Raw genomic sequence first — 25,866 nt, forward strand, 5'->3', positions numbered from 1 at the left:
TCTTGAGATGGAGACTTTCTTAGCAACAGAATAGGCACACGTATGTCCTTTAAACATTCTGACAAGATTCTCCTCTCCCCTGGGTGTAATTGCTCTGTCTTAGGTGGAGTCCTTCTAGATCAGAATTGGACTCTCCAAGTCTGAAATATTTTTACAGTATGATCAGTATAATCTGTGAAGTAAGAGGGGATGGAAGGCCGAGTGGAGAAATATGACTGAGAATGTGCTAAATGGACAGGGATAATTATTCTGAGCTGATTTCTCTTTATAGTTAATAGAGAATTGTGATTGTGCAGAAACTTTCACTGTATACTCACTTGACAGAAGTATAGATTGACATGAAGGAAAGCAAGAAAAACTGCTTAGGTTTTTTGTCAGCAATAAAAGTGAAATCCTTTATTGACTTAATTTTGTTATTTTCTTTCACTATAACCTGAGGCTAACACATGGTGCTGTCATGACCAACAGCAAAGACCAAACTTAGGCTAAAAGTTGACCTCCAGCAGACGTAGTGCAGGCTTTGACTTAGAAGGTTTATCCAGCATAACGACCGGAGGCAATATTAGTTTGCCGTTCATTCACACTTAGAACAGCATCTTTCAGACAATCCAGGCTTGGGCTGTTAATGCATATCTGTATAGCACAGTGCATGACGAAATGAGAACATTGTTTTATCCAGTGTTTCATTGTGCCTTTGGGGAGGCATAAATGCTTTGTTTTCAATTTTTGCCAGGGAAACCAGCCTGAGGAATTTATACAACAAAGAATAATGTATGAAACAAAGAGAGTGTTATCAGGTAGAAATAGGAAGCAGATGCCTAACAAAGAGAATGGGGCAACACTGTAAGAACTCATACTCTGTAAATAAATGATTTTTTAAAGAGTGTCATATGCAAGGAGTAAGAGAACGCAGAAAAATTCTTTGATACATACATACCCTTCTTTCAGTGCAGACAATGCACTATAAAGTGTTGTGGAATTTACTGTTACTGCCTTGCTACTTTATTGTGGGGTATTGTGACAAAGAACATGTCACGCTAATTGTATGAGTGTTGCCAGGCCAAAGGGAATGGAGGAGAGAGCAAAAACCTAGAGGAATGATGGCCTTCACACTAAGGTATAGGACTGGAGATCTGGGTTCTATCCCCAGCTCAGTCACAGGCTTCCTGTGTAACATTGGACAAGACACTTAATCACTTCATCCTCATCCCGAAAATGGGGTAGGGGGAGAAACTCCCTTATCTGACAGGAAAATACATAAAGTAATAAGATGAGGGAGCTTGATAGAAGGTCCATTCCCATGCACTGAGGCCTACTAAGTTTACCTAGGGCATCCTGACAGGTGTTTATCTAACTCAGTGGTTCTCAAAGTGTGGTCTGCAGCACAGTAAGGGGCTGTGACCACTGTGAAAGTGGGCCATGGGCTTTTGGCTTGCTCCCTACCTCCTTCACTGCACCAGGGAGCCCACACTGGTGCTCCAGCCCCATGCCCCACCCATGAGGCTGGAGTGCCAGAGCTGGCTTCCTGAAGTGAGGGAGTGGGTGGGGGAGGGAAGAGAAGGAAGTGCTGAGCCTTGTGAATCAGATCAGGCTGGTGGGCAGATGAAGTGGCTTTGCACATTACTGCTTCCTGTCCCAGCAGCTGGGGAACAGCAGCACTGGAAACCCTAGATCCTGGACTCCCATCACCCTGCTGCATGCCCTTCGTGCAGACTCGGCGTCCCCACCCTGCTCCTGCGACCTCTCCCACCCTCCTAGATCCTCCACCCCTTCACATTCCTGCATTCTGACTCAGACCCCTCACCCCACCCTGCTCCTGCACCCTCCCTTTCTCCCAGACCCTACACACCCATTCCCACCCTGCTCTCCATCAGCCCCCTCCAACACACTATCTTCTGCATGTTTGCCCCACCCCAGAGCCTAGAGAAGTCCACAACATTTACTACCCCGGTCCCCAGAAGAATTAATCTGGCCTGTTGGAAGCCCCAAACCTAAGTCCTTCCTCCCCCACCCCATGGGGCTGGAGCATGCAGAGAGTGAGGGTCTCAGTTGGGGGCCATATCAGTGAAGGTAGGTGGGGTGGGGGGCGTTTTGTTTTGTTTTTTGCTTCTCAATAGTCCCTAACCAAAAACAGGTTCTCTTCCTGCCCCTCCCCCCCTCATTTCATACGCACAGACAGAGGCAGTTCCTCCACTGGGAGCCATGGGCCCTTCCCCTCCGTACCATTGTGAATAAAGACAATCTTGAAATATTTTGTTCTGGACATAAGTTAGTATTTTACTTTATCTGAAATGAATATTTAAAATATACACTCACATGTGTTCTAAAATATAAAAATGAGATCTAAAAATATGCCCCCTTATTAGGAATGTTAACAATTAACCAGTAAGCCTCATCAAGAGACTATGTATGTGTGCTCATGACAGGAGACGTACACACGGTCAGTCTGCAAACAGTATGCTAAGGCGCTGGTTGATACATGAAAGTGCTTAAACAGAAGTTTAATGTTAGTGGGGTTAAAAGTTAATCATGAGACACAAATCTGAATTCCTTTCCCATCTATACATACTGTACAAAATAAACAGTCTTCTGTGTTTTCATTTACGCTTGTTTAGCACTTAAAATAGGCGAGAACAGTTTATCTTAAGTAAATTGAAATTCAGTTTCAAAATGAAGGTATCTAATTTCTGTGTCACATCATCACTTTAATTTCCCATGCTTTTTTATGCCAATTAAAATATGTTCCTTGCCTTTTGAGATAAAGTAAAGAACGTGTTATCCCACATATCCGAATAGTGCCATGAGTGAATTTAATGAAATGAAATCTCACTAACTACTGATGGGAAGTGACAAATAGTTTACAATGGGGAAGACCTGCAATATTCAGTGCCCTGATTATTTGTTTTAAATGGGAAGGAAATAGAGCAGATAACAAAGCAAAGTTACTGAAAATAGACCTTTTCAAAACCTTAAGGACTCTGCCCATGTAATTGTCATTATTTTGTGTAATCAACTTATTATTGCTTATCATTATATCTTATTATTACTGCTAATAAACCTTATCAAGTATATTTATTCTCCATAATATGCAAACTGTAATTGTTAGAAGAAAGGAAGGGGGTACACCTGGCTAGTGATCCACAGCTATGACTGACTACTTTTTAAAAAAAAAAAAAAAAAGTGTGTGTTTCTGTAAAAGAACATAAGAAGATTAAACACACAGGTCTGTCTAGCCCAGTATCCTGTCTTCAGACAGTGGCCAATGCCACATGCCCCAAAGGGCGTGAGCAGAACAGGTAATCATTGAGTGATCCCTTTCCTGTCATCCATTCACAGCTTCTGACAGATGAAGGCTAGGGACACCATTCCTACCCATTCTAGCTAGTAAGTATTGATGGATTTAACCTCCATGAATTTATCTAGTTCTTTTTGGAACCCTAATAAAGTCCTGGTCTTCACAACGTCCTCTGGCAAGGAGGTCCAAAGACCTGCTAAGCACTGTGTGAAGAAAAACTTCCTTTTGTTTGTTTTAAACCTACTACCTACTAATTTCATTTGATGACCCCCTAGTTCTTATGTTCTGGGAAAAAGTAAACTTTTTCTTATTCACTTTCTCCATGGCTACGTCTACACGTGCACGCTACATCAAAATAGCTTATTTCGATGTAGCGACATCGAAATAGGCTATTTCGATGAATAACGTCTACACGTCCTCCAGGGCTGGTGCCGTCGACGTTCAACATCGACGTTGGGCAGCACCACATCGAAATAGGAGCTGCAAGGGAACGTCTACACGTCAAAGTAGCACACATCGAAATAAGGGTGCCAGGAACAGCTTCAGACAGGGTCACAGGGCGGACTAGCGCTTCCGGGGCAACAGCTAGCCACTCCCTTAAAGGGCCCCGCCCAGACACACGCAGCCTGCACAGCACGCAGTCTGCAGGGCCATAGGCACGCACACCTCGAGCAACGCAGTCATGGACCCCCAGCAGCAGCAGCAGCAGCCAGAGGTCCACCCAGCTGCCCCTGTAGGAGCAGTGCTCACCCTGCTCCATGCCATGCAGGAGGCAGCTGAGCACCTCCTTGCCACAGAGTAGGAGCTGCCTGCAGGGGAGGAGGATGCAACTCCCAACCCTGCAGCACCCCTTCCCCCCCCCCCGCCTCACACACCGCCGGCTGTGGAGCTACCCCACCAGCACCGACTGGTGGGAGCGGCTGGTGCTCGGAGAGTGAGACGATGACCGCTGGCTCCAGAACTTTTGCATGAGCCGGCAGACATTTCTGGAGCTATGCCAGTGGCTCACCCTCGCACTGAGGCACCAAGACACCGCCATGCGGCGTGCCCTCAGTGTAGAGAAACGGGTTGGCATCGCTGTCTGGAAGCTGGCCACTCCAGACAGCTACTGATCCGTGGGCCAGCAGTTTGGCGTTGGCAAGGCCACCGTCGGGGCTGTCCTCATGGAGGTAAGAGGACCCACGGGGGGAGGGGGAGGCAGCCCTGGCAGGGGAGGGGGGCCCTGTCAGGGGAGGGGAGGGGAGGAGAGCCCTGGCAGGGGAGGGCCACACACACCCTGCACACCCCTCATTGGTGCTCTCCCATGTGCTTCCCCTGCAGGTCGTCCGCGCCATCAACGCCCTGCTCCTCCACAGGCTCGTGAGGCTTGGGGACCCGGATGCCGCCATCGTGGGGTTTGCCACCCTGGGCTTCCCCAGTTGCTTCGGGGCTCTGGATGGGACCCACATCCCCATCCGCGCCCCGGAGCACAGTGGAGGACGTTACTTAAACAGGAAGGGCTACCATTCTGTGGTCCTCCAGGCCTTGGTGGACAGCCGGGGCCATTTCTTGGACATTTATGTTGGCTGGCCTGGCAGCACCCACGACGCCCGGGTATTCCAGAACTCGGGCCTGTGCTGCCGGCTGGAGGCGGGGACCTACACCCCCCAGCGGGAGATCCCTGTGGGGGACACCACCATGCCCCTCTGCATCATCGCAGATGCGGCATACCCCCTCCGGCCCTGGCTCATGCACCCATACACAGGCCACCTGTCAGCCAGCCAGGAGTGCTTCAACATGCGCCTGAACCACGTGCACCAGGTGGTGGAGTGCACATTTGGCCACCTCAAGGGGCGCTGGAGGTGTCTCCTCACCCGCCTTGATGCGGGTCCCACCAACATCCCCCAGATTGTGGGTGCGTGCAGCGCCCTCCACAACCTGGTGGAGAGCAAGGGGGAGGCCTTTTTTCAGGGCTGGGCTGTGGAGGCCGGCAGGGCCGATGTGCAGCCACCCGCTGCCCCCAGTCGCCAGGTGGACCCTGAAGGGACCCAGGTCCGGGAGGCCCTGCAGGCCCAGTTCGACGAGGCCGCAGGGTGAACGCTGGTAGACCCCCCACTGAACCCCCCCATCCTCCACAACACTCCCTGCCCCTACGCCCACACCACAGAGCACCCAAGAGCACCCCCCCCCCACTTTTCTTGTAAATAAAAGCAGACATTTGTTCGTCAAATCAAATATCTGTTGAACTCTTATTATTATTATCATGACTATTTACAGGCAAAATCAAAATTATATATATGTATTATAAATAAGATAAGATGAAAGGGGAAGACAAGGAAGGGGAGAACTATGTACATGGGGGGGCAGGGATCAGCATAACAACAGGGGTCTAATAGAAACTATTTACAAAAGAAGATTAAACTGAAGGGGATATATACAAAGGGGGGGGGCCACATCCTGGGCCCCACACCCCTTAATGTCCAGTGCTGGGGGTGGGCAGCCACGACCCACGTCTCGGCCTCAGCCCTGGCCGGGGCTGGCTGGGGGCCAGGCGGACCGGGAGATAAGGCCGGCGGGTGTCAGCTGGCCCCAGGTCCCCCTCAGCGGAAGGGCCCTCGGTGGCGGGTGGCGGTGCGACGGCGGATGGCGCAGTGGATGGAGCAGTGGGTGGAGCAGTGGGTGGAGCAGGCAGGGCGGGCACAGCGGCGGCCGGCACGGCATGTGGGGCCAGGTAGTCCGCAATACGGTTGACTGTCCGCATAAAGGCCCCCCATGCCTCCTGGCACCAGGCCAGCGCCCGCTCCTGGAGTTGGAGGCGCCGCTCCTCCACCCGCAGCCGCTGCTCGGCGACCTCCAGCTGCCGACGATGGATGGCCAGCAGCTGGGGGTCCGTCGCCGTCCGGTGGTGGTGCTGGCTCTGCCGTCATCCCCGCCGTGGGGCTGGTCGGTCCTCCGCCGAGGGGCTGGCCTGGAGTGATGTCCCCGGTCGGCTGTCCGGGACCAGTGACACCTTGCCGGCTCTCTCCGGTCCTTCCGATGGTGCAGCTGTGGAACACAGCGGGGGAAGAAGAGTGGAGACAGCCGTTAGTGTGGGCCCCGAGCCGTGGCCCTTGTCCCCCCATCCCTCTACTGCTGGATCCCCATCCCCGTCCCCGGGAGATGCTGCTGCTGCTGGGTGTCCCACCCCCTCCCCCCGGGGGACCCTAGAGGTTCCGCTCCCCCAGCCCTGGGGATGGGGCATGGCACTGTCGTGCTGGGGAGCAGGGGCTGATGCACTCTTCTGAGGGACATGCCACTGCTGTCCTTGGGGCCATGGTCATCTGGGCATGTGGAGGGCCCTGGTCATATCTATTACCCCCACCCCTCAACCCCGGGGGTGTGCACCGGGGGGGTACATACCTGATGGTCCACTCCCACGGCTGGGGGACACCTGGTGGGAGGATGCCCTGCTGGAGCTCCGGGATGGGATGTGGATCCGGAGCCCAGCGTCGCTGGAGGAGGACTCCCCCTCCTCCTCCTCCTCCTCCGGTACCCCAGGGGTGGGCTCCTGGGGGGGCCCCCGGGGTGCGGGGCTTGCCTCCAGGATGGACTCCGCCTCCGGGGCTTGCTGGGGTTCATCAGCCGAGGTATCAAGAGTGGCCAGAGGGGAGGAGGTGTGCCGGGGGCCCAGGATGTAAATTTATGTAAATTAGGTGGTCATGGGATAGGAGGAAAGATCCTTTCATGGATCGGGAATTGGTTAAAAGACAGAAAACAAAGGGTGGGAATAAATGGTAAATTTTCACAATGGAGGAGGGTAACTAGTGGTGTTCCCCAGGGGTCAGTCCTGGGACCGATCCTGTTCAACTTGTTCATCAATGATCTAGAAAATGAGGTAAGCAGTGAGGTGGCAAAGTTTGCAGATGACACCAAGTTGTTCAGGACAGTCAAAACCAAAAGGGATTGTGAAGAACTACAAAAAGATCTCAGCAAACTGAGTGATTGGGCAGCAAAATGGCAAATGAAATTTAATGTGGGTAAGTGTAAGGTAATGCATGTTGGAAAAAATAACCCAAATTACACGTACTACATGATGGGGTCAAATTTAGCTACGACAGATCAGGAAAGGGATCTTGGAGTTATAGTGGATAGTTCTCTGAAGACATCCACGCAGTGTGCAGCGGCAGTTAGTAAGGCAAATAGGATGTTAGGAATTATTAAAAAAGGGATAGATAATAAGACAAAAGATATCATACTTCCCCTATATAAAACTATGGTACGCCCACATCTTGAGTACTGCGTGCAGATGTGGTCTCCTCACCTCAAAAAAGATATATTGGCATTAGAAAAGGTTCAGAAAAGGGCGACTAAGATGATTAGGGGCTTGGAACGGGTCCCATATGGGGAGAGGCTAGAGAGACTGGGACTTTTCAGTTTGGAAAAGAGGCGATTGAGGGGCGATATGATAGAGGTATATAAAATCATGAACGGTGTGGAGAAAGTGAATATAGAAAAATTATTTACCTTTTCCCATAATACAAGAACTAGGGGACACCAAATGAAATTGATGGGTAGTAGGTTCAAAACTAATAAAAGGAAATTTTTCTTCACACAGCGCACAGTCAACCTGTGAACTCCTTGCCAGAGGAGGCTGTGAAGGCCAGGACTCTATTAGGGTTTAAAAAAGAGCTTGATAAATTTTTGCAGGTTAGGTCCATAAATGGCTATTAGCCAGGGATAAAGTATGGTGCCCTAGCCTCCAGAACAAGGGCAGGAGATCGATGGCAGGAGATAAATCACTTGATCATTGTCTTCTGTTCTCCTTCTCTGGGGCACCTGGCATTGGCCACCGTCGGCAGATGGGATGCTGGGCTGGATGGACCTTTGGTCTGACCCAGTATGGCTGTTCTTATGTTCTTATGTAAAAGGGGCAAGTGACAGGGGCGGCCCCAGATCGGCCGGCCGCATCCCGGGCCCAGGCGTAACCCTGCCGCAGCTCCTTCGCTTTACTGCATACGTGATCCGGAGTGCGGGCAGGGTGACCCCGGGCGGCCAGGCCCTCGGCCAGCCGAGCGAATGCATCCGTGTTCCGCCTCTTGCTCCCCATTACCTGGAGCACCTCCTCCTCACTCCAGAGCCCCAGCAGGTCCCGAAGCTTGGCCTCTGTCCAGGAGGGGCCCCGCTGCCGCTTCCTGGCCTGGCCGCCAGCCTGGGAGCCCTGGCTCCCCTTGGGGGGGTGCCCTGGGGGCGTTTAGGGGGCTGGGGGGCAGCCATCGCAGCGCTGGGGGGTTTTTCTGGCTGCAGAAGAGCGTGCAGGCTGGCCGCGTGGCCAACGTCGAAGTAGGGCGCTATTCCCATCTCCTGATAGGGATAGCGACTTCGACGTCTCGCCGCCTTACGTTGATGTCAACTTAGAAATAGCACCCGCCATGTGTAGCCGTGACGGGCGCTATTTCAAAGTTGGCGCCGCTACTTCGAAGTAGCCGGCACGTGTAGACGCGGCCCATATGTGTCGTAATTTTATAGTCCTACATGATATCTCCCCTTCGCTGAAAAGTTCCATTCTTTTAAATATATTTTCATATGGCACGCATTCCAAACCCCTAAGCATTTTTGTTGCCATTTTCTGAACCTTTTCCAATGCCAATATATCTTTTTTGAGATGAGATGACCACATCTGTATGCAGCACTCAAGATATAGATGTACCATGGATTTCTATTGCGGCAATAAGATATTCTTTGTCTTATTTTTCTCTCCTCTTTTTAATTATTTCTAATATTCTGGTTGCTTTTTTGACTGCCACTGCACACTGAAGTGGATATTTTCAGAGAACTATCCACAACGACTCCCAAGATCTCTCTCTTGAAATAGTCCCCATCATTTTGCATGCATAGTTGGGACTATTTTCTCCAATGTACATTGCTTTGCATTCATCAGCATTAAAATTCAGTTGCCATTTTGATACCCAATCACTCAGTTTTGTGTGATCCCTTTGAAGGTCTTCACAGTCTGCTTTGCTCTTAATAGGATCATCAGCAAATTTTGCCACCTCACTGTTCAACCTATTTCTGCAAATCATCTATAAATATGTTGAACAGAATTTGTCCTGGTACAGGCCCTTCTTTGAACTATTTTTTGCTTTCCTTATGATATTTTTATACTTAATTTGATAGAGTTTATGCTCTTTTCTATTTTCCTCACTAGGATTTAACTTTCACTTTTCAAATGATGCCTTTTTTATCTCTCAGTGCTTCGTTTATTTCACTGTTAGGTCACGGTGGTTCTCTTTCTGTGTTTTATAACTTGGTTTATGCATATAAGTTGGGCCTCTATTATGGTGTCTTTTAAATGTTTCCATGCAGCTTGCAGAGATTTTACTTTTGGCACCGTAACTTTAATTTCTGTTTAACCTCATTTTTATGTAGGTACCCCTTCTAAGATTAAATGACACAGTGTTGAGCTGCTGTGATATTTTTCCCACCACAGGTATTAAATTTTATTATATTATGGTCACTATTGCCAAGCTGTCCAGTTATATATACCTCTTGGACCAGATCCTGTGCTCCACTTACAATTTAATCAAGAATTACCTCTCCTCTTGTGGGTTCCAGAACCAGCTTCTCTAAGAAGCAGTCATTTAAGGTATTGAGAAAGTTTATCTCTGAATCCTGACCTCAGGTGATGTGTACATAGTCAATATGGGAATAGTTGAAATCCTCCACCATTACAAAATTTTGTCTATTTTCCAACTTCTCTGATTTCCCTTAATATTTCATAGTCAGTATCACGGTCGTGGTTGGTAATATATCCCTACTGCTATATTCTTATTATTAGAGCATGGAATTGTGCTCATAGAAAGTATCTGGAACATTTGGATGCATTTAAGATTTTTACTTCATTTGATTCTACATTTTCTTTCACAACCTGTTTTGTCTTTCTGATACATTTTGTATCCTGGTATGACTGTGTCCCATTGATTGTCCTCATTCCACCAAGTTTCTGTGATGCCTATCAATATCCTCCTTTAATATGAGAAACTCTAGCTCAGCCACCTTATTATTTAGACTTCTATAATTTGTTTATAAGCACTTTAAAATTTTGTCACTATTTAGCTGTATGCCGTTCCCTGATGTTTCTACGATGAGATAACTGGCTCTGTGGATAGGGGAAAATCAATGGATGTGATTTATCTTGACTTTAGCAAAGCTTCTGATACAGTCTCCCACAATATTCTTGTCAGCAAGTTAGAGGAAAGTGGATTGGATAAATCAACAGTACGATGGATAGAAAGCTGGCTAGAAGGTCAGGCCCAGCAGGTAGTGATCAATGGCTCGATGTCGGGATGGTGGTCGGTTTCTAGTGGAGTGCCCCAAGGTTCGGTTCTGGGTCCTGTTCTGTTCAACATATTTATCAATGACCTGGATGAGGGGTTGGATTGCACCCTCAGCAAGTTTGCGGATGACACTAAGCTAGGAGGAGAGGTAGATATGCTGGAGGGCAGGGATAGGGTCCAGAGTGACTTAGACAAATTGGAAGACTGGGTCACAAGAAATCTGTTGAGGTTTAATAAGGACAAGTGCAGAGTCCTGTACTTGGGCTGGAAGAATCCCAAGCATTGTTACAGGCTGGAGTCCGACTGGCTCAGTAGTAGTTCTGCAGAAAAGAACCTGGGAGTTGTAGTGGATGAGAAGCTGGACGTGAGTGACAGTGTGCCATTGTAGCCAAGAAGGCTAATGGCATATTAGGTTGCATCAAGAGGAGCATTGCCGGTAGTTCCAGAGAAGTGATTATTCCTCTTTATTTGGCTTTGGTGAGGCCATATCTGGAGTACTGTGTCCAGTTCTGGGCCCCAATTATAGGAAGGATGTGGATACACTGGAGAGGGTCCAGCGGAGGGTGACCAAAATAATTAGGGGGCTGGAGCATATGACTTATGAAGAAAGGTTGAGGGAATTGGGACTGTTTAGTCTGCAGAAGAAGACTGAGGGGAATTTGATAACAGCCTCCAACTTACTGAAGGGAGGTTGCAAAGAGGCTGGAGAGAGGCTGTTCACAGTGGTCACGGATGGCAGAACATGGAACAATGGTCTCAAGTTGCGGTTGGGAAGGTCCAGGTTGAACATTAGGAAAAACTTTTTCACTAGGAGGGTGGTGAAGCATTGGAATGGTCTACCTAGGGAAGTAGTGGAGTCTTCATCCTGGAGGTGTTTAAGTCTTGCCTCGATGAAGCCCTGGCTGGGCTGATCTGATGGGTTTGGCTCTGCTTAGGGCAGGGGGCTGGACTTCATGGCTTTTTTAGGTCTCTTCCACCTCTATTGTTCTATGATTCTATGATGTGTTTGAATGGCTCTCTTTTTCATTTGACAGTTTTTCGTTTAATCTTACCCACATTTATGTTTAACCAAAACAGAACACACACAAAACTGTGTAAAATTTGCCAGCAGATAAAAATGGGGTAAAGGGGGAAAAAGAGCCCTCAATTTACAGGCTGCACCTTGCATAGTTGGGGAAAAACTTTCACCATTCTTTGTGCTGGTGTAAATGGCTATATAAGGTGCAAGCCAATCTGACCTGCTAAAATTATACTTGTATAGAGTAATGCTAAAAGAGCTGTTTAAGGGAACTGGCTCAGAAACCATGTTTTCTATTGTGCTACTTGGGAAATCCATTATCTGTCTTGTCTGTCATTTGGGAGATTAATGAGTAATCCTGAAGTTCACTTAGAACATGAGTTAGTGTAAGGTCGTGGTGGGCAACCTGGCTTCCCCCATTTCTACACATCTCTCACATACTGGGACACCAGAGCCCCATACTTTCTACGCCTCTCCCTTCCTTCCCAGCACTTTCGAAGAAGCCATGAATCACCCGATTCATGCTTTTCCCGCTCTCTCCCAGTGCTGGAATACCACAAATCAGCTGTTTGCAGCATTCCACTTTGTGAGGGAGGGACAGGAATGGGAACGGAGCATGAATCAGGGGATTCATGTACTCTGAAAGCACTGGGAGGAAAGAAGAGCAGCAGCAAAGTCCAAAGCTCCAGTAGGCCATGGGCTGCTGCAGCCCACTCTGGTGAAGGAGCATTTGTGGTTGCCCATCCCTGTTGTAAGATAATTTAGCTCTGTTGAAGTCAATGAAGATGCTGAATTATGCTAATTTAGCATGTATAAAATCACTTTTCAGAAACTACTAATTGCACCTAATCAACTCTGGACTAACCTCTGCATCAGTTTTTGTGTGGGTGGATGATGTCTTGACAACTCTGAATTAAATAGTGTTTGACACAGAGTGCTAATTTTCTTGAAGGACCCAGATCAAAAGTAATTTTAATTCATAAACTAATAGATCTACTTGCAAACTCTAAATTATTAATTTATTCCGTACTCATAGTAAATGTTCTAATTTAATTTAAATATAAAGCCCAACCTTACTAACGGAGCTGTGGATGTTAACGGTTATCAGATTATTTTTGGGTTTGTTGGACATCTCTGTGTTGAGCCACAAGCATTGTGTTGTGTTGAGCACAAGTATCCTCCTCTCCCTACTCTAACTTTTAAACTGACTTTGAACTGGTAGCTCAGCATGGTAAGGTGTTTTACCATGGAAGCAGGAACTAGTCAGGTCTCCCCAGAAATCTCATCAGGAGCATCCAAGAGTGCCTGCCTAAGGCCTTCAGCTTTTTGTTAAAACAGGATCAGCGCTCCATCCCCAGAAATATTAACAAGCTGTTCTAAAGGAAAGGGGTATAGAAACCTCCACCCTGTGCTTGTCTACACTATCTCCCTCCTTCAAAGGAAGGATGGTAATTAGGGTGTTTGGAGTTTATTAATGAAGTGCAGCACTGCATATGCAGCACTTCATTATGCAAATTCCTCCCCTGTGGCAACTTCAAAGTTTTAAACTTTGAAGTACCAGCTCACGTCTAGTCGTGGCTCACCTGCCGGTACTTTTCAAAGTGCCAGGGCAAGTTCAAAGTCTCTTTATGCCTCAAAATTAATGAGGTGCTGCATATGCAGCGCAGCACTTCATTAATAAACTCCCAACACCCTACTTACCATCCACCCTTCGAAGGATGGTGGTAGTGTAGACACAGCCGCTATGATTGCAACATACTATTTGCAGTAGAAAAACATACTTTCCAGAAGTGCCCTCTCCAGGACCCGGGTTAGCCTCTGAAGCCACCTTGTGAGTTAAAGGGTAGGGATCCATGGGCTGCAGCTTGACAAACAGCTCCTGGCTTTCAGGATCTACTTCTACACTGGAATGGGCCCTGCTGCTGTCCACCCCTTCCACATCAGGATGTGCTTCCTCATCCTCCCAAGGAACAGAGGAGTCAGTGTGACTTCTGGAGGAAGGGTTGCATCTGTCCCCAGAAGAGCATGAAGCTCCTCGTAGTATTGGCATTTCTGGGGAGATGCCCCAGACCAAAAGTTGGCTGTCATGCACTTTGGGTAGCTTTGCCTCAGCTCCTTGATTTTCACATGGCAATGGTGAGTGTCCCTGCAGTACCCTTTCTCAATCATGCCTCGTGATATTTTTGCATAAATATCAGCATTCCTTTTGCTAGATTTAAGCTGGATGAAAATAGCTTCTTTGCCCCACACTGAAATGAGGTGCAAGATCTGATGGCTCCGTGCTGGGGCCCTTTTGCGATCCTGGGAACTCATGGCTACAAGTTGTGCTGCAGAGATATGAGCCCCCCATCTGCTCACCAGGCTGGCCAGAGAGGATAGGAAATCTAATCAAAATTCCCAGGCTGGTGACCACTGCTTCCTGTCACCTACATGTGGTTTACCTGGAGAGCAGTGGGGATGGAGCGATGACAGGAAAGGACACCTTGAGGGGCTTTGTGGGATAGTTTTGAAGGCTAATAAATTCAATTTTAATACTGCTGCTGTCTCCACTTGTACAGTTTGACATTGAAAATGCAGCTTCTCAAGTTACTCTGGGGGGAAGTCAGCATTATAAAAGTCATTGTTACAGGCCCTTAAAATGGACTTTATTGAGCACTGGAGTGTAGATGGATAGTTTATACAATTGACCATAGTCCCTTAAATTTGATTTAATCTCCTTTCAGAAGGGGTTTGTAAATGCTGCAGATTGGAAATGCTACTTAGGCACTGGTTTGAATATTCAGCACCTCATTTGCATAACAACAGCCACTTGGAACATCAAGAGTGCTACTCTTAATTTGAAAACAAATGTGTAGACAGGCTTACTTTGAAAGGAAACCCTCATTTTGAAAGCACCCTTCTCCCCAAAAAAAGAGAGCCATTCAAACACATCAGCTGAGGGGAATAAGGGGATTTTGAAATGTGCAGGGTCCTTTCAAAAAGGACGCCCAAGTAGCTGTGCCGAGCCGTGTGCGTTCGAAAGCAACGCTTTCAAATGCTAATGAGGCACTGAATATTCACTTCAGTGCCTCATTAGTATTCTTCGATTTGGCCATTACCATTGCCATTTCAAAGTTGTGGCCAAGTGTGGCCACAGCCACAGAGAGGCCTAGAAGTAGGAGTGAATTTAATTGGGGGTATCTACTTACTATAAAAACTAGTGAAAAAGTTGGAAGTTTTGGCCAATTGTGGCCACAGCCAGAGTTATCAGAATGATGTAAAGGGGTCTTTGTAGAAATAAAAATCAGGCTGTGTGGAACTCAAAACCTGAGATTTAATCCATAAGTCCTAACTATTTTCTAGGACAAACTTGGACAAATAAATTTCAGCATGTGAGTTGTTCAGAAATTGTTCCACTTCACTACTTCATGGCATGGAATTAGTCATTGAAGTCACATGTTATTTTCCTGATTAGATAGCTGAAATATCTTAAAATAATTAAATGAAATATAGCATACGCAAATACATGTACAGTACGTGTACAAATAACAGCCATTCAGTAAATACAGGTGTAAATTAAAAACCAACTTTATATTAATATTTGCAGATAGCAAACAGACACTAAATAAGCTGTTTGACTCAAATAGCATTTCTGTATTGAAATGAATGTTTGCAAGCAATTTTTTTGCAGTATTTGGCTAGGTATAATAAATAATGCATTCATGTTACTTGGATATCAAGGATATTAATCAGAACTTTGAATTGGAGAAAAATTTCATTCAAAAATTATTTTTGACATGGAAAAAGAGTTCTGAATATTTTTGGTGAAATATTTTATCAATTTTCCAGTTTTTGACTAACCTTAGCACTGGTTAACATATTTCAATGACTAAAATGTTATTGAAATATCCCGTTTTTAATTTTGAAAAAAACACACAAATTTTGAAAAAATTCCCCAAAAAAATTCAGCTAATTTTCCAAGTAAGCTTTAGTTTCAATTTGAATAAATAATAATAAACAGAGCAAAAAATTGGTGAAAACCTTAAATTTGATTTTTTCCCCTTTCTAATATATGAGCTGTGACTTAGCTGCTCAGGCAGATGGACAACTTACAAAAAGTTGAATTCATATGAGTAAGACTAACCTTATTTGGTGGTAGTAAATAAATAATTCGAGATAAAGGACTCAGGATCTGATCCAAAGCCAGTTCAAGTTAATGAAAGAACTCCTGTTGATTTCAATTAACTCTGGGTCAGACCTTTAGCTGTAACCATTTTGAGACAGAAGGCACAATGGAGCATTAATCAAAATTCTCAGGAAGGATACAAGAGTTTCTACATTTTAATCAGGTTTCAAGTGTTCCTTAATTACAACACATGAAATTTTCAGAGGTTGCCAAAACATCAGAGAGTTCTTGTCTTCATGTTGATGTAGGTTGTTAATTGCAGGACATAAATTGCCTGAATTGAAAACAAATGAGGAGACATGTTATCGTTTCATAGTAGAGGCTGAGAGAAATAAACTCATTTTTCTAGTGAAGAAAACTTGCTTCATAAAGAATTGCTCAGTTGCTGCTATATGTCAGACTGCTCCATGAAAGATCAGAGGTGTATATAGAGTAATAAATATTTAAGAGTATAGAGTTAGCAGTAGCATACATCCATATCTGCATACACAAAGCCTAGCATTAAATACATGCATGTCTGTTTTTAAGTTAGTCTTTTAATATTGTGAAAGATGAAAGAGAAAAGGAGACCAACCTGCTGGGAATTAGATACATTTCAAGGATCTCTGTCATGTGCGACATACTGCTTCCATCCATTGAGTTTAGAGTTCTACTTTCCTGTCTTCATTCACTAGTTTCCATTGTGTATGTTTGTATCACAGATTGAACATGTCAGAATTTCTCAGGCTATGTCTACACTAGAGTGATTTGTCGACAGAAATTTGTGTTGGAAGATATCTTCCGACAAAACTTTTGTCAACAGGTTGCAGCCAAATTGCCAAGCAGATCTCAAGAGTGATCCACTCTTTTGAGAGAGAGTGTCTGGATTGTCTGGCCACTCTCTCAACCAAATGGACAACCAGACATGCAGCAGACAGGGCTGCCCAGTATACTAGAAGTCCTGTCTGTCAACAGAGGGCCCCCAGGAACATCCAGACTGGCTTTCTGTCCATAGATCTCTGTCCACAGAGGCTTTCTGCCTCACGGTGGAATGGTAGAACGCTGTCAGTAAAAATGCCATTTTCTGTTGATTTACTGTCAGCAGAAAACCTTGGGAATCTGGACATTCCCTGGGTTTTGTCAATAAAACAGCAGTTTTGTTGATAAAACCCTGCAGTGTAGACATAACCTCAGATTCACACAAATGACTGAGAGAACTATTGTGAATTATTCAGTCTTTCAAATTTCTGATTGAGACCACACACAACATTAAAAAGCAATGATAATGTATTGGAAAATGTTAATTTATTCTGACACCTAAATTTTCCCTTTTAATCATTTATGAGTCATTAGCTGCGTCTACACATGCACGCTACTTCGAAGTTAACTTCGACGTTAGGCGGCGAGACGTCGAAGTCGCTAACCTCATGAGGAGATAGGAATAGCGCCCTACTTCGACGTTCAACGTCGAAGTAGGGACCGTGTAGACGATCCGCGTCCCGCAACGTCGAAATTGCTGGGTCCTCCATGGCGGCCATCAGCTGGGGGGTTGAGAGATGCTCTCTCTCCAGCCCCTGCGGGGCTCTATGGTCACCGTGGGCAGCAGCCCTTAACCCAGGGCTTCTGGCTGCTTCTGCGGCAGCTGGGGATCTATGCTGCAGGCACAGGGTCTGCAACCAGTTGTCAGCTCTGTGTATCTTGTGTTGTTTAGTGCAACTGTGTCTGGGAGGGGCCCTTTAAGGGAGCGGCTGGCTGTTGAGTCCGCCCTGTGACCCTGTCTGCAGCTGTGCCTGGCATCCCTATTTCGATGTGTGCTACTTTGATGTGTAGACGTTCCCTCGCTGCGCCTATTTCGATGTTGGGCTGAGCAACATCGAAGTTGAACATCGACGTTGCCGGCCCTGGAGGACGTGTAGACGTTATTCATCGAAATAGACTATTTCAATGTTGGCTGCACGTGTAGACGTTGCCATAGTGAAGTATAATATATTTTGTAAAAAAGGCAACTTAACACAACACTTCAATATAGCACCTTGATATTGTGTTTGCTGAGCTCTGGGTGAGGGCTACTAATTTTTGTTTTTATAATTATAAATTTTATAGATTATTGTATAAACTAATGAGTTATTCTGTATTCTTATATTTTGAAACTTGAAATACTTTGCTAATAAACCATGGCTGGGTTTACACTTGCCCCCCACCTTTGAAGGTGGCATGTTAATCAGGGCGGTGGCAGATTACTAATGAAGTGCTGTGGTGAATACGCAGCACTTCATTTGGCTAATTCTCCCCCCGCGGCAACTTCAAAGCTTCAGACTTCAAAGTGCTGGCATGCGTGTAGTCATGGGCACTTCACATCAAAGTTTCTTTAGTCCTCAAAATGTTGAAGTGTAAAGGGACTTCAGAGTAGTACAGACACTTTGAAGTGCCTGTGGTTACATGCAAGCCAGCACTCAGAAGTTTGAAGCTTCAAAGATGCTGTGGGGGAGAATTATCCTAATGAAGTGCTGCATATTCATCACAGCACTTCATTAGTAATCTCCCATCACTCTGATTAACATGCCCCCTTAGAAGTTGGGGGCAAGTGTAGACAAGCCCCATGCGTTTCCATGCTTGGCAATATATATGTGGAGTTTTAATGAAGGAGTCCAGAAAAAGTAGACTGAAAAATTGGCTTACATCATAGTCAGATAATTATTTGCTACCAGCTTTAATCTGCTCTGTCATTTAGGTATGCCTACAATCCTTCTTATGTCTTATAGTAACTCATATACACAATAAAGCTATCAAATTATATTTCAACATTATTAACATCATCCATAAACTGTAGATATAACGTAGACTATGCACTTCAGTATAGTTTGTCAGGGTCCAATGCAATATTTTGTGTCTGCACAAATCTGGGCGCGTGGGCCCATGCGAGTTGGGAAGTTCTCCTTCAGTGTCTTCTCTCCACTATGACCTCATGTCAGCTCCACATGGGAGTCATGATGGTGCAGGGCAGGAAACTACCTAGTATTTTTTGGACTCTCATCCTTCCATGCCTTCAAGGGAACAAAGCATAATTAAAGGTAGTTTAAGGCCCTTCCCTCCCACTATATTTTTATTTTTCTGCACAGTAGTGGTAGGGCTTACTACTGAGCTGAACATTAGTGCCCAGGGTCTTCTCCAAAAATCATTACTGTGATGAAAATTGCTATGGAAATCCTATAGCACAAACGACAAAGACATTCTTTATGTAAATACATTAAAATCACACACTGGTGATTCCACTGAAAAGGATGAAGTTACACCAATGATGAATTTGGCCCTCCTGTCCTGAAACTATCTTTTATTACATCAAGATAAAATTAGAGTGACTTCACAGGACATATTCTTGACTTACCCCAGATTCAGTGAAAGGAAGGCCTTGACTTTTCTAACTGATCATTAGATAGTTTAGACATTCGTGCTATTATGAGAGATCATCAAGAAAAAAAAGTTCAGGTGGATTTTTCCTGCCTGTTGGATGGTCATAGGAAGCTCTCTTCTCCAATCTACAGGATTAGTTCCAGTTTATGGCCCACACATCCGTACTAAGAACAAATCTCATAGACTAATAGGACTGGAAAAGCGTGAGAGAGTTCATTTTATAATCCCTTGCACTCGTGGCAGGACCAAGCACAAGCTAGACCATCCATAAGTGTCAACCTAACCCCCTCTTAAAAATTTCCAATGCTGGAGATTCCACAACCTCACTAGGCAACTTATTCCAGTGCTTGACCACCCTGAGAGAGTTAGGAAGTTTTTCCTAATGCCCATTCTAAACCTGTCACCCTAAATAATCCCTCTTTTTCCCTGGAATTTATTACAGCTTGCTGGAAAATTGAGTGTTTTAACACAAAATGTTTCAACATTTTGATGAAAAGTCAAACACCAAAATACTTTGGCTGAGCACTAAAATAATTCAGTTTGAAATTGTCACCATGGTGGTGCTTCATGTGTGTGCTTAAAGCTCTCATTCTGCTCTGTAGGCTCATGTTTTGTGTGGTTGGACAAAATCTCTCACGTTACACTAACCCTTTGGTCATGGTGCATCATATGAGAGGAAATCTGCCTACGAAGCCAGGCCCATCAAGGAGAATAGAAACAATGCAATGAGTCTACAACACCCATGAAGCACTGTAGCATGATACCTGTTAGGAAGAAGTTCAAGATAAATCAAAATACACTACTCAAATGAAAATAATAAGTTTAACTAGTGAAACTTCCTTGGAGCTGATAATTGGCCTTAGCACTCCCTAAAATCTACCTAATGGTATATACAATGAAGACAGTGACATAAAATTGAGCTCATTGCCTTAAATTCAACTTTATCATATAGCGTAGACACAGCCACAGGCCAATTTCTAGGAATTTTCATGATCTGCTCTATTATGGATGTTCACACAAACACAAGGCCTCTCAATTCACCATATTGTGAATTATCCAGATTGCTTGATTATTAGTATGCAATCTGTATTGGCTGGTAACGTGATCCGTAAAGCGTTGCCCAACCAAATCAAACTTATGTATGTTAACCTGGATCCTCTATAAGGCATGTGAAATGACCCCTACCTGGTGGGTGAAAGTGCACAAAGAGGCATGAAAGTTGATGATTTTCTTCCCTTGGAATTAAATCCAATAATGAAACATGCACTTTCTCTTATTTTCCCCCTTCTGTTGTTTTGTTTATGATTATTGAAATGTAACACAACTAGAGTTTCTGAAACAGAATTTTAAAGATGCCTAGCAAGCAGAATTTATCTTACTTGCTAGGTACAAATTGAACGTCTGAATAGAAACCTAAAGTCAAAGAAAGCCAGAGAATCCAAATGATTCTCTGAGAGCTCAATATGTGCGTCTATGGAATGTGACTGTAATGGACAATCTAATATTGAATACCTCCAGAAGTGGTCTTTAAGATTTCACATGCATTAGGTAAGTAAGCATTTGGGGCTGAGATAACAAAAGGACTTGCAGTATTAAAGTTATTTCTTCTAGTAAGTATGAAGCAATACAGGGAAATAATGTTGATACAGAGGAAGGTCTGTGTTTATTTCATTATAGGTGAAATGGTCATGTTATTCAGTACCAGCTCTGTGTACGGTTGAAATGAAACACACAAGCATTTATGTTCTATTGTTACTTAGCTCCTGACAGACTATGATACATTGAGTTCTCAAGTTACCAACCTAAACATTTAACTATTGTGTTATTTACTGTTTCACAAATTCTACTTACTATATACCGTATCAAAAAGTTATATGATAAATATGTTCTCTGTTCTATAGATCTACTTTATTGTTAATCTTAGGGCATATATATCCAGATATTTTTAACTCTAGCCCTTTATGTCAATGTTGTCACCTGTTCCCAGCTTCCAGCAAACAGGCTAGTAGCACGTCAAAACATGGGTTTGCATCCTGGCCCATCCTGGCTAACAGTCCTTGATGGACTCATCTTCCCTGGACTTTGCTAGTTCTGTTTTGAACCCTGTTGGGGTTTTGATAAATACATCTCAACGCTTTTTAAAGTGGCACTCAGGATCTAACTGATTAACTTCCATTGCAATTGGTAATGGCACTCACTTGGGTCTGGTTGGGGAGTGTGGCCTAGTGGTCACATCCACAACCCATGCTTGCAAAGGTGGTGTGGCAATGGGAGCCCAGCACTTTCCATTCCACTGAGCTCTGACCCAGGGTCCTTTGGGCTATATCGTTAGTCTGGCAACCAAGGCTGCTTAAGATTGTTCTTCCTTGGCTTCTTCCTCGGTTTCTACCCCTCAACCCACTCCCCAGGGTCAGATTAGTCTAAGCCTGTGTCTAAACTACAAGATGAATTCAATTTTATTAAATTCGATTTTGTAATGCTCGGTTTTATAAATTTGAATGTGAGTATCCTCACTTCCTCACAAAGTTGAGTTAGTGCTGGCACACTAAATCACCAAACATTGACTGTTGCAGCAATGCATTGTGGGAACCTATCCCACAGTTCCCTCAGCCCCATAACATTCTGGGTGTTTTCACTGGTACAGTAGTATTGAATTCTAAACCAGACTAAATAAGAGATCCACAGGATGCTTCCTTTTCTGCTTGTCTCTGGAGTAAGTTCTTCCTTCTGTCAGGGAGGCCCCTTTGGGCAGCTGTGTCGGAGTCTTTACGCTTAAGTCTGCTCTCTGCTGCTGGAGCTGTGCATTGCAGGTCCGTTTACTTCCAGTTCTGCCAAAGTGGGCTGATTGTCTGACATTTAATTCCTACAGTGATGGAGCATATGCTACAGGTATGGTGCTGTTAGCATAGTCAGTGTCTTCCCCTGCTCCCCAACACTATTAAGAAATTTATTTTACTTTCATCTCTGGTTGAGTCTGGCTGAGCCCAAAATAACCCCTTATCCTTGTAGCCTAGTGTGGGGTTTGTACATGCCCCCATGCTGTCCATGGAAGTCACACATTTTGGGCCCTAGATACAACTATGGAATGCTTTGACAATCATTATTAATATTGTTGGTTGTTATTTGTGTTACATTAACACAGCAAGGCCCCAGATACAAGCTAGGTGCTGTACAGGCATATAATGAAATACAGCTTCTGTCCTAAAGAGAGTCCTCCATCTGTATTTTATAAAACCATATGTTTGATATATTGAAAATGTGCTAGTGTAAATGGTTTCACTTATTCCCAAGCATTTACTGCTTAAATGTTAATCCAGTAGGGAAAATGTATGACATAGCGCACTGTTCACACTTCCATCTTTTTATGACATTTCACACCTGGGTTATACATCAACTAATTGGCCAGTTCAGAGCTGTCTCTCTCAGGTCTCTTTATTGTGGCTTAAACCAACTAAAGCATCATATTGAGACCTAGGATTATATTCCAGGCACCATATGAGCAAAACTTTAATCTACTTTATGGAAACATTTTTTTAACACTTCATCTGTCAAAATGTACAGAACAAAGCCCTTGCTAAATCGTGTTAGCTTCTAGAGACCATGACAAAGAACATTTGTTCACAGTTTATCATCATGGATTTTTATTACTTGTATCTTAAATTTAATTCATATTGTATAATTCAATGAAACACAGCAGCACAGAGGTGTGCATGTGTAATAGATTGAGGAAATGCTCATGCTAATCTGTTATGTCGTGTCTATGCACAAGGTAATGGGTTTCGTCTCCTACAGGTTAGACAGGCCAACTATTGAAGGGGGAGTCCCCATTATACGTAAACAGTTTGGTAACAAACTAAGCCCATCCGAGAAATGAGTTAAATATTATTTTTTTATGGTCTGGGTGTCTGATAGCTGGACTTGTCTTTAAACAAATGGTGGTTGTCCTCATGTTGCAACTTTTAATTCTCTTCTTAAAAGAAAATGTAATGTCTTCCACTATGTCCAACCCTCCTGGATGATGAGAGTTCAGCCTTTTCTTTGTTTCATTCGCCCATGAATGGAGGCTGTTACTATGTAAACCTGCCTGTGTTTCTTATTAATGTAATACAAAGAAAAGTACAAAGTAAATGATCTACTTATCTCTGTCCTCCCCAAACATCCACCACATAGTGTTTTCATATGCAGTGCACACAGCCAGCTAGGAAACATAGCATACCAGTGGAGATGCATCTATATATAAATTTCAACCCATTGAAGGAAAATTTTGGTTTGCTCTTCATTTTTGGCTGCCAAATATCTTTGGAAGGATCATTCCCTAAAGGTGTCTACCTTTTTCAGGTTCAACAAAGGACTTGATTGAAACTTGCTGTGCAGCTGGACAACAATGGGCCATAGACAATGGAGAATGCACAGAAATCCCAGTCAGTGGGGCTGATGGTGATATTTGCAGGTAAGTAAACCAAAAACAAAGCAAGCCTAAGACATTCAGTGAACACTGTTTAGCGAAAGCCTAATAACTACCTGAACTGGCCAATTCCCAAAGAGGTATGATCAAGTCCATCCTCTAGATTAGACTTTCTGGCTGACTGAGAGTATGTCTGGGCAGAACGGGCAATGTTTTCTGTGAGATCTAGAATCTAATGTAAACTGAAGCTTTTCAAGTTTCTTGTTGCTGTTGCTCAAGAACAAAATCCAGTGTTTTGTTTCCCTGTTGTACCCAAATGACTGGATTTTTTAGGTTTCAGGACAATGCAACCAAATGTTCTTGACACTTTTGTATGACAAATGTTAAATTATTTTCATTACTTTTTATTAAATGGTAAACTTGAAACTAATCTGATGAGAATCCATTCCAAAGACCACATTCTGATGCCCTTACTCACCTGTTCTTTCACTCCACTCTATGTAGCCACATAGGACTCAAGGCAAATCCTGTCCTCATCACACAAGCTGATGCTCTAGATGAATGAGGATATCTCATCTCCTCCCAACATTGGAGAAGAAAAGGATGACAGTTAAGAAAAGAGCAGGAAAACGTAGATAAGATGTTAATTTAACTCAGAGGTTGGCAACCAAAAGAGCAAGAACCTATTTTTGAATTCTGTAAAGAACTCAAGAATTCAAGAGCTGCAATGCATATGAATACAGGATGGTCCTTAATAAACAAGGTCAAACCATATGTTTTGTAGCCCCTATTTGAAGAGCCCGGCACAAGAGCACATCTCCCACAATGCACTGCACATGTTAAAGGGGGAGTTATCCAACGTTTTGAGATCACATATCGTTTGCTCTTTAGATATGAGTTCATTGTTTAGCTTTTCGATGTTCACTGGAATATCAAAAATAATCAGAAGAGGGTTTGTTTTACTTTGCGATTTTAGCATTGAGAGCCACAAAAAAGTCCTTAAAGAGATGCAGGTTGGAGACCCCTGATTTAACTCCATTTCATAATCTCTCTTTCTAGTCTGAAAAAGAAGCTTGAAGCAAACCTAAAAACAAAGTAATGTGAGTGTCAAATATGAAAGCTATGTGGACTCTTTAAAATGAATTCAGCATTTTAAGGTGCTTGTCTTAGTTTTAAACTCTTGTTGGTAGAAAGCAGCAATAAACCCATTGAAGCCAGAGATATAACACTGTAGTAAAACCTGAGATTAAGATACAGCCCACTGGGTTGTAATATAGCAGTATTTACACACAACAAATATATGATCTGGAAAAAAATAGTAGCCATCTTGAATTGCGTAGATGCAAGTGTAGCAACTATTAATGAGGTGCACCCACATATATCAGGGTTGAATTTAGCCCATAAGTTAAATGCTAAATGCTTCATTGCTCACTAATCTCGTGGGATTTAACATGGTCATCACCTGGCATCAAAGGATATCTGCTGTATTCCACTTCGGCACTTGGAAACATTCTGCCAGATACACTTGCACACACATTTTAAAGCTGCAAAAATCTGCACATAACAAGTGCTAGAATCCGAATCCTCGGAATCAGTCAGATGCTATGATGAAAGGTGCACTATGAAAACCTGGACAGAAAACCCATGGTGCCCGTTAGGAGCTTTTAAAGCAGGCATGCTGCTTGCACCAGTGTAATGCAGATACCCGGAAACATGTGCTATTTGTATGTCAAAATGCCTGTAAGTACTTACGGGCAACCAAGCACCTGCAAAGAAGCAGCTAATTTAGTTCTGTTGGTGTTTATACAGACATACACACACACACATATGATGACATTGAGAGTCTACAGGTTAATTATACTTGTGTCCAGGAGAGCAAATTATGACCACCTAGTCTTTTTGCCAAATGATCAGAAGTGCCCTTGATTTTGTGTCACATCTGAAAGATAAAAGGGCCAGATCTTCAGCTGGGCCAAAAGAGCACACTTCCATAGAGCTTGTAGTAATGCTAATTTACACCAGTTGAGGAAAGCCCAGAATGTTCCAACAGCAGTATCCCATAGTGCTATGCTGAGGCACTAGAGCAGTACAGACTCAAAATCTGGATTACATCTAACTAAATCATATGCACCATCTCTGGGAGCAGGTGGGTTTTCCTTCAGTGTTTTCTGTTCACCTATCCTCCAGGTTGACTTTTGTTTGTTCCATGATAGAACAATTCCCCTAGGTGGAGAATGGAAAATAGATGAGTTAAAATGATTTTTATTAATGTGAAGTTAAGGTTAGAATAAAGGTTGTACA

The 25,866-nt window shown here is 44.2% G+C and overlaps 1 protein-coding gene across 1 annotated transcript in view; it reads left to right on the plus strand.

The window, feature by feature from the left end:
- FBLN2 (fibulin 2) overlaps positions 1 to 25,866 on the plus strand; it is a 172,779-nt gene that overhangs the window by 84,724 nt on the left and 62,189 nt on the right. The window contains 1 exon segment of the mRNA XM_075005311.1: positions 23,499 to 23,610. Within this exon segment, the coding sequence (XP_074861412.1) occupies positions 23,499 to 23,610 (112 nt within the window).

The sequence above is a fragment of the Carettochelys insculpta genome, chromosome 11 (assembly GCF_033958435.1).
Source record: "Carettochelys insculpta isolate YL-2023 chromosome 11, ASM3395843v1, whole genome shotgun sequence".
Classification (NCBI taxonomy): Eukaryota; Metazoa; Chordata; order Testudines; family Carettochelyidae; genus Carettochelys; species Carettochelys insculpta.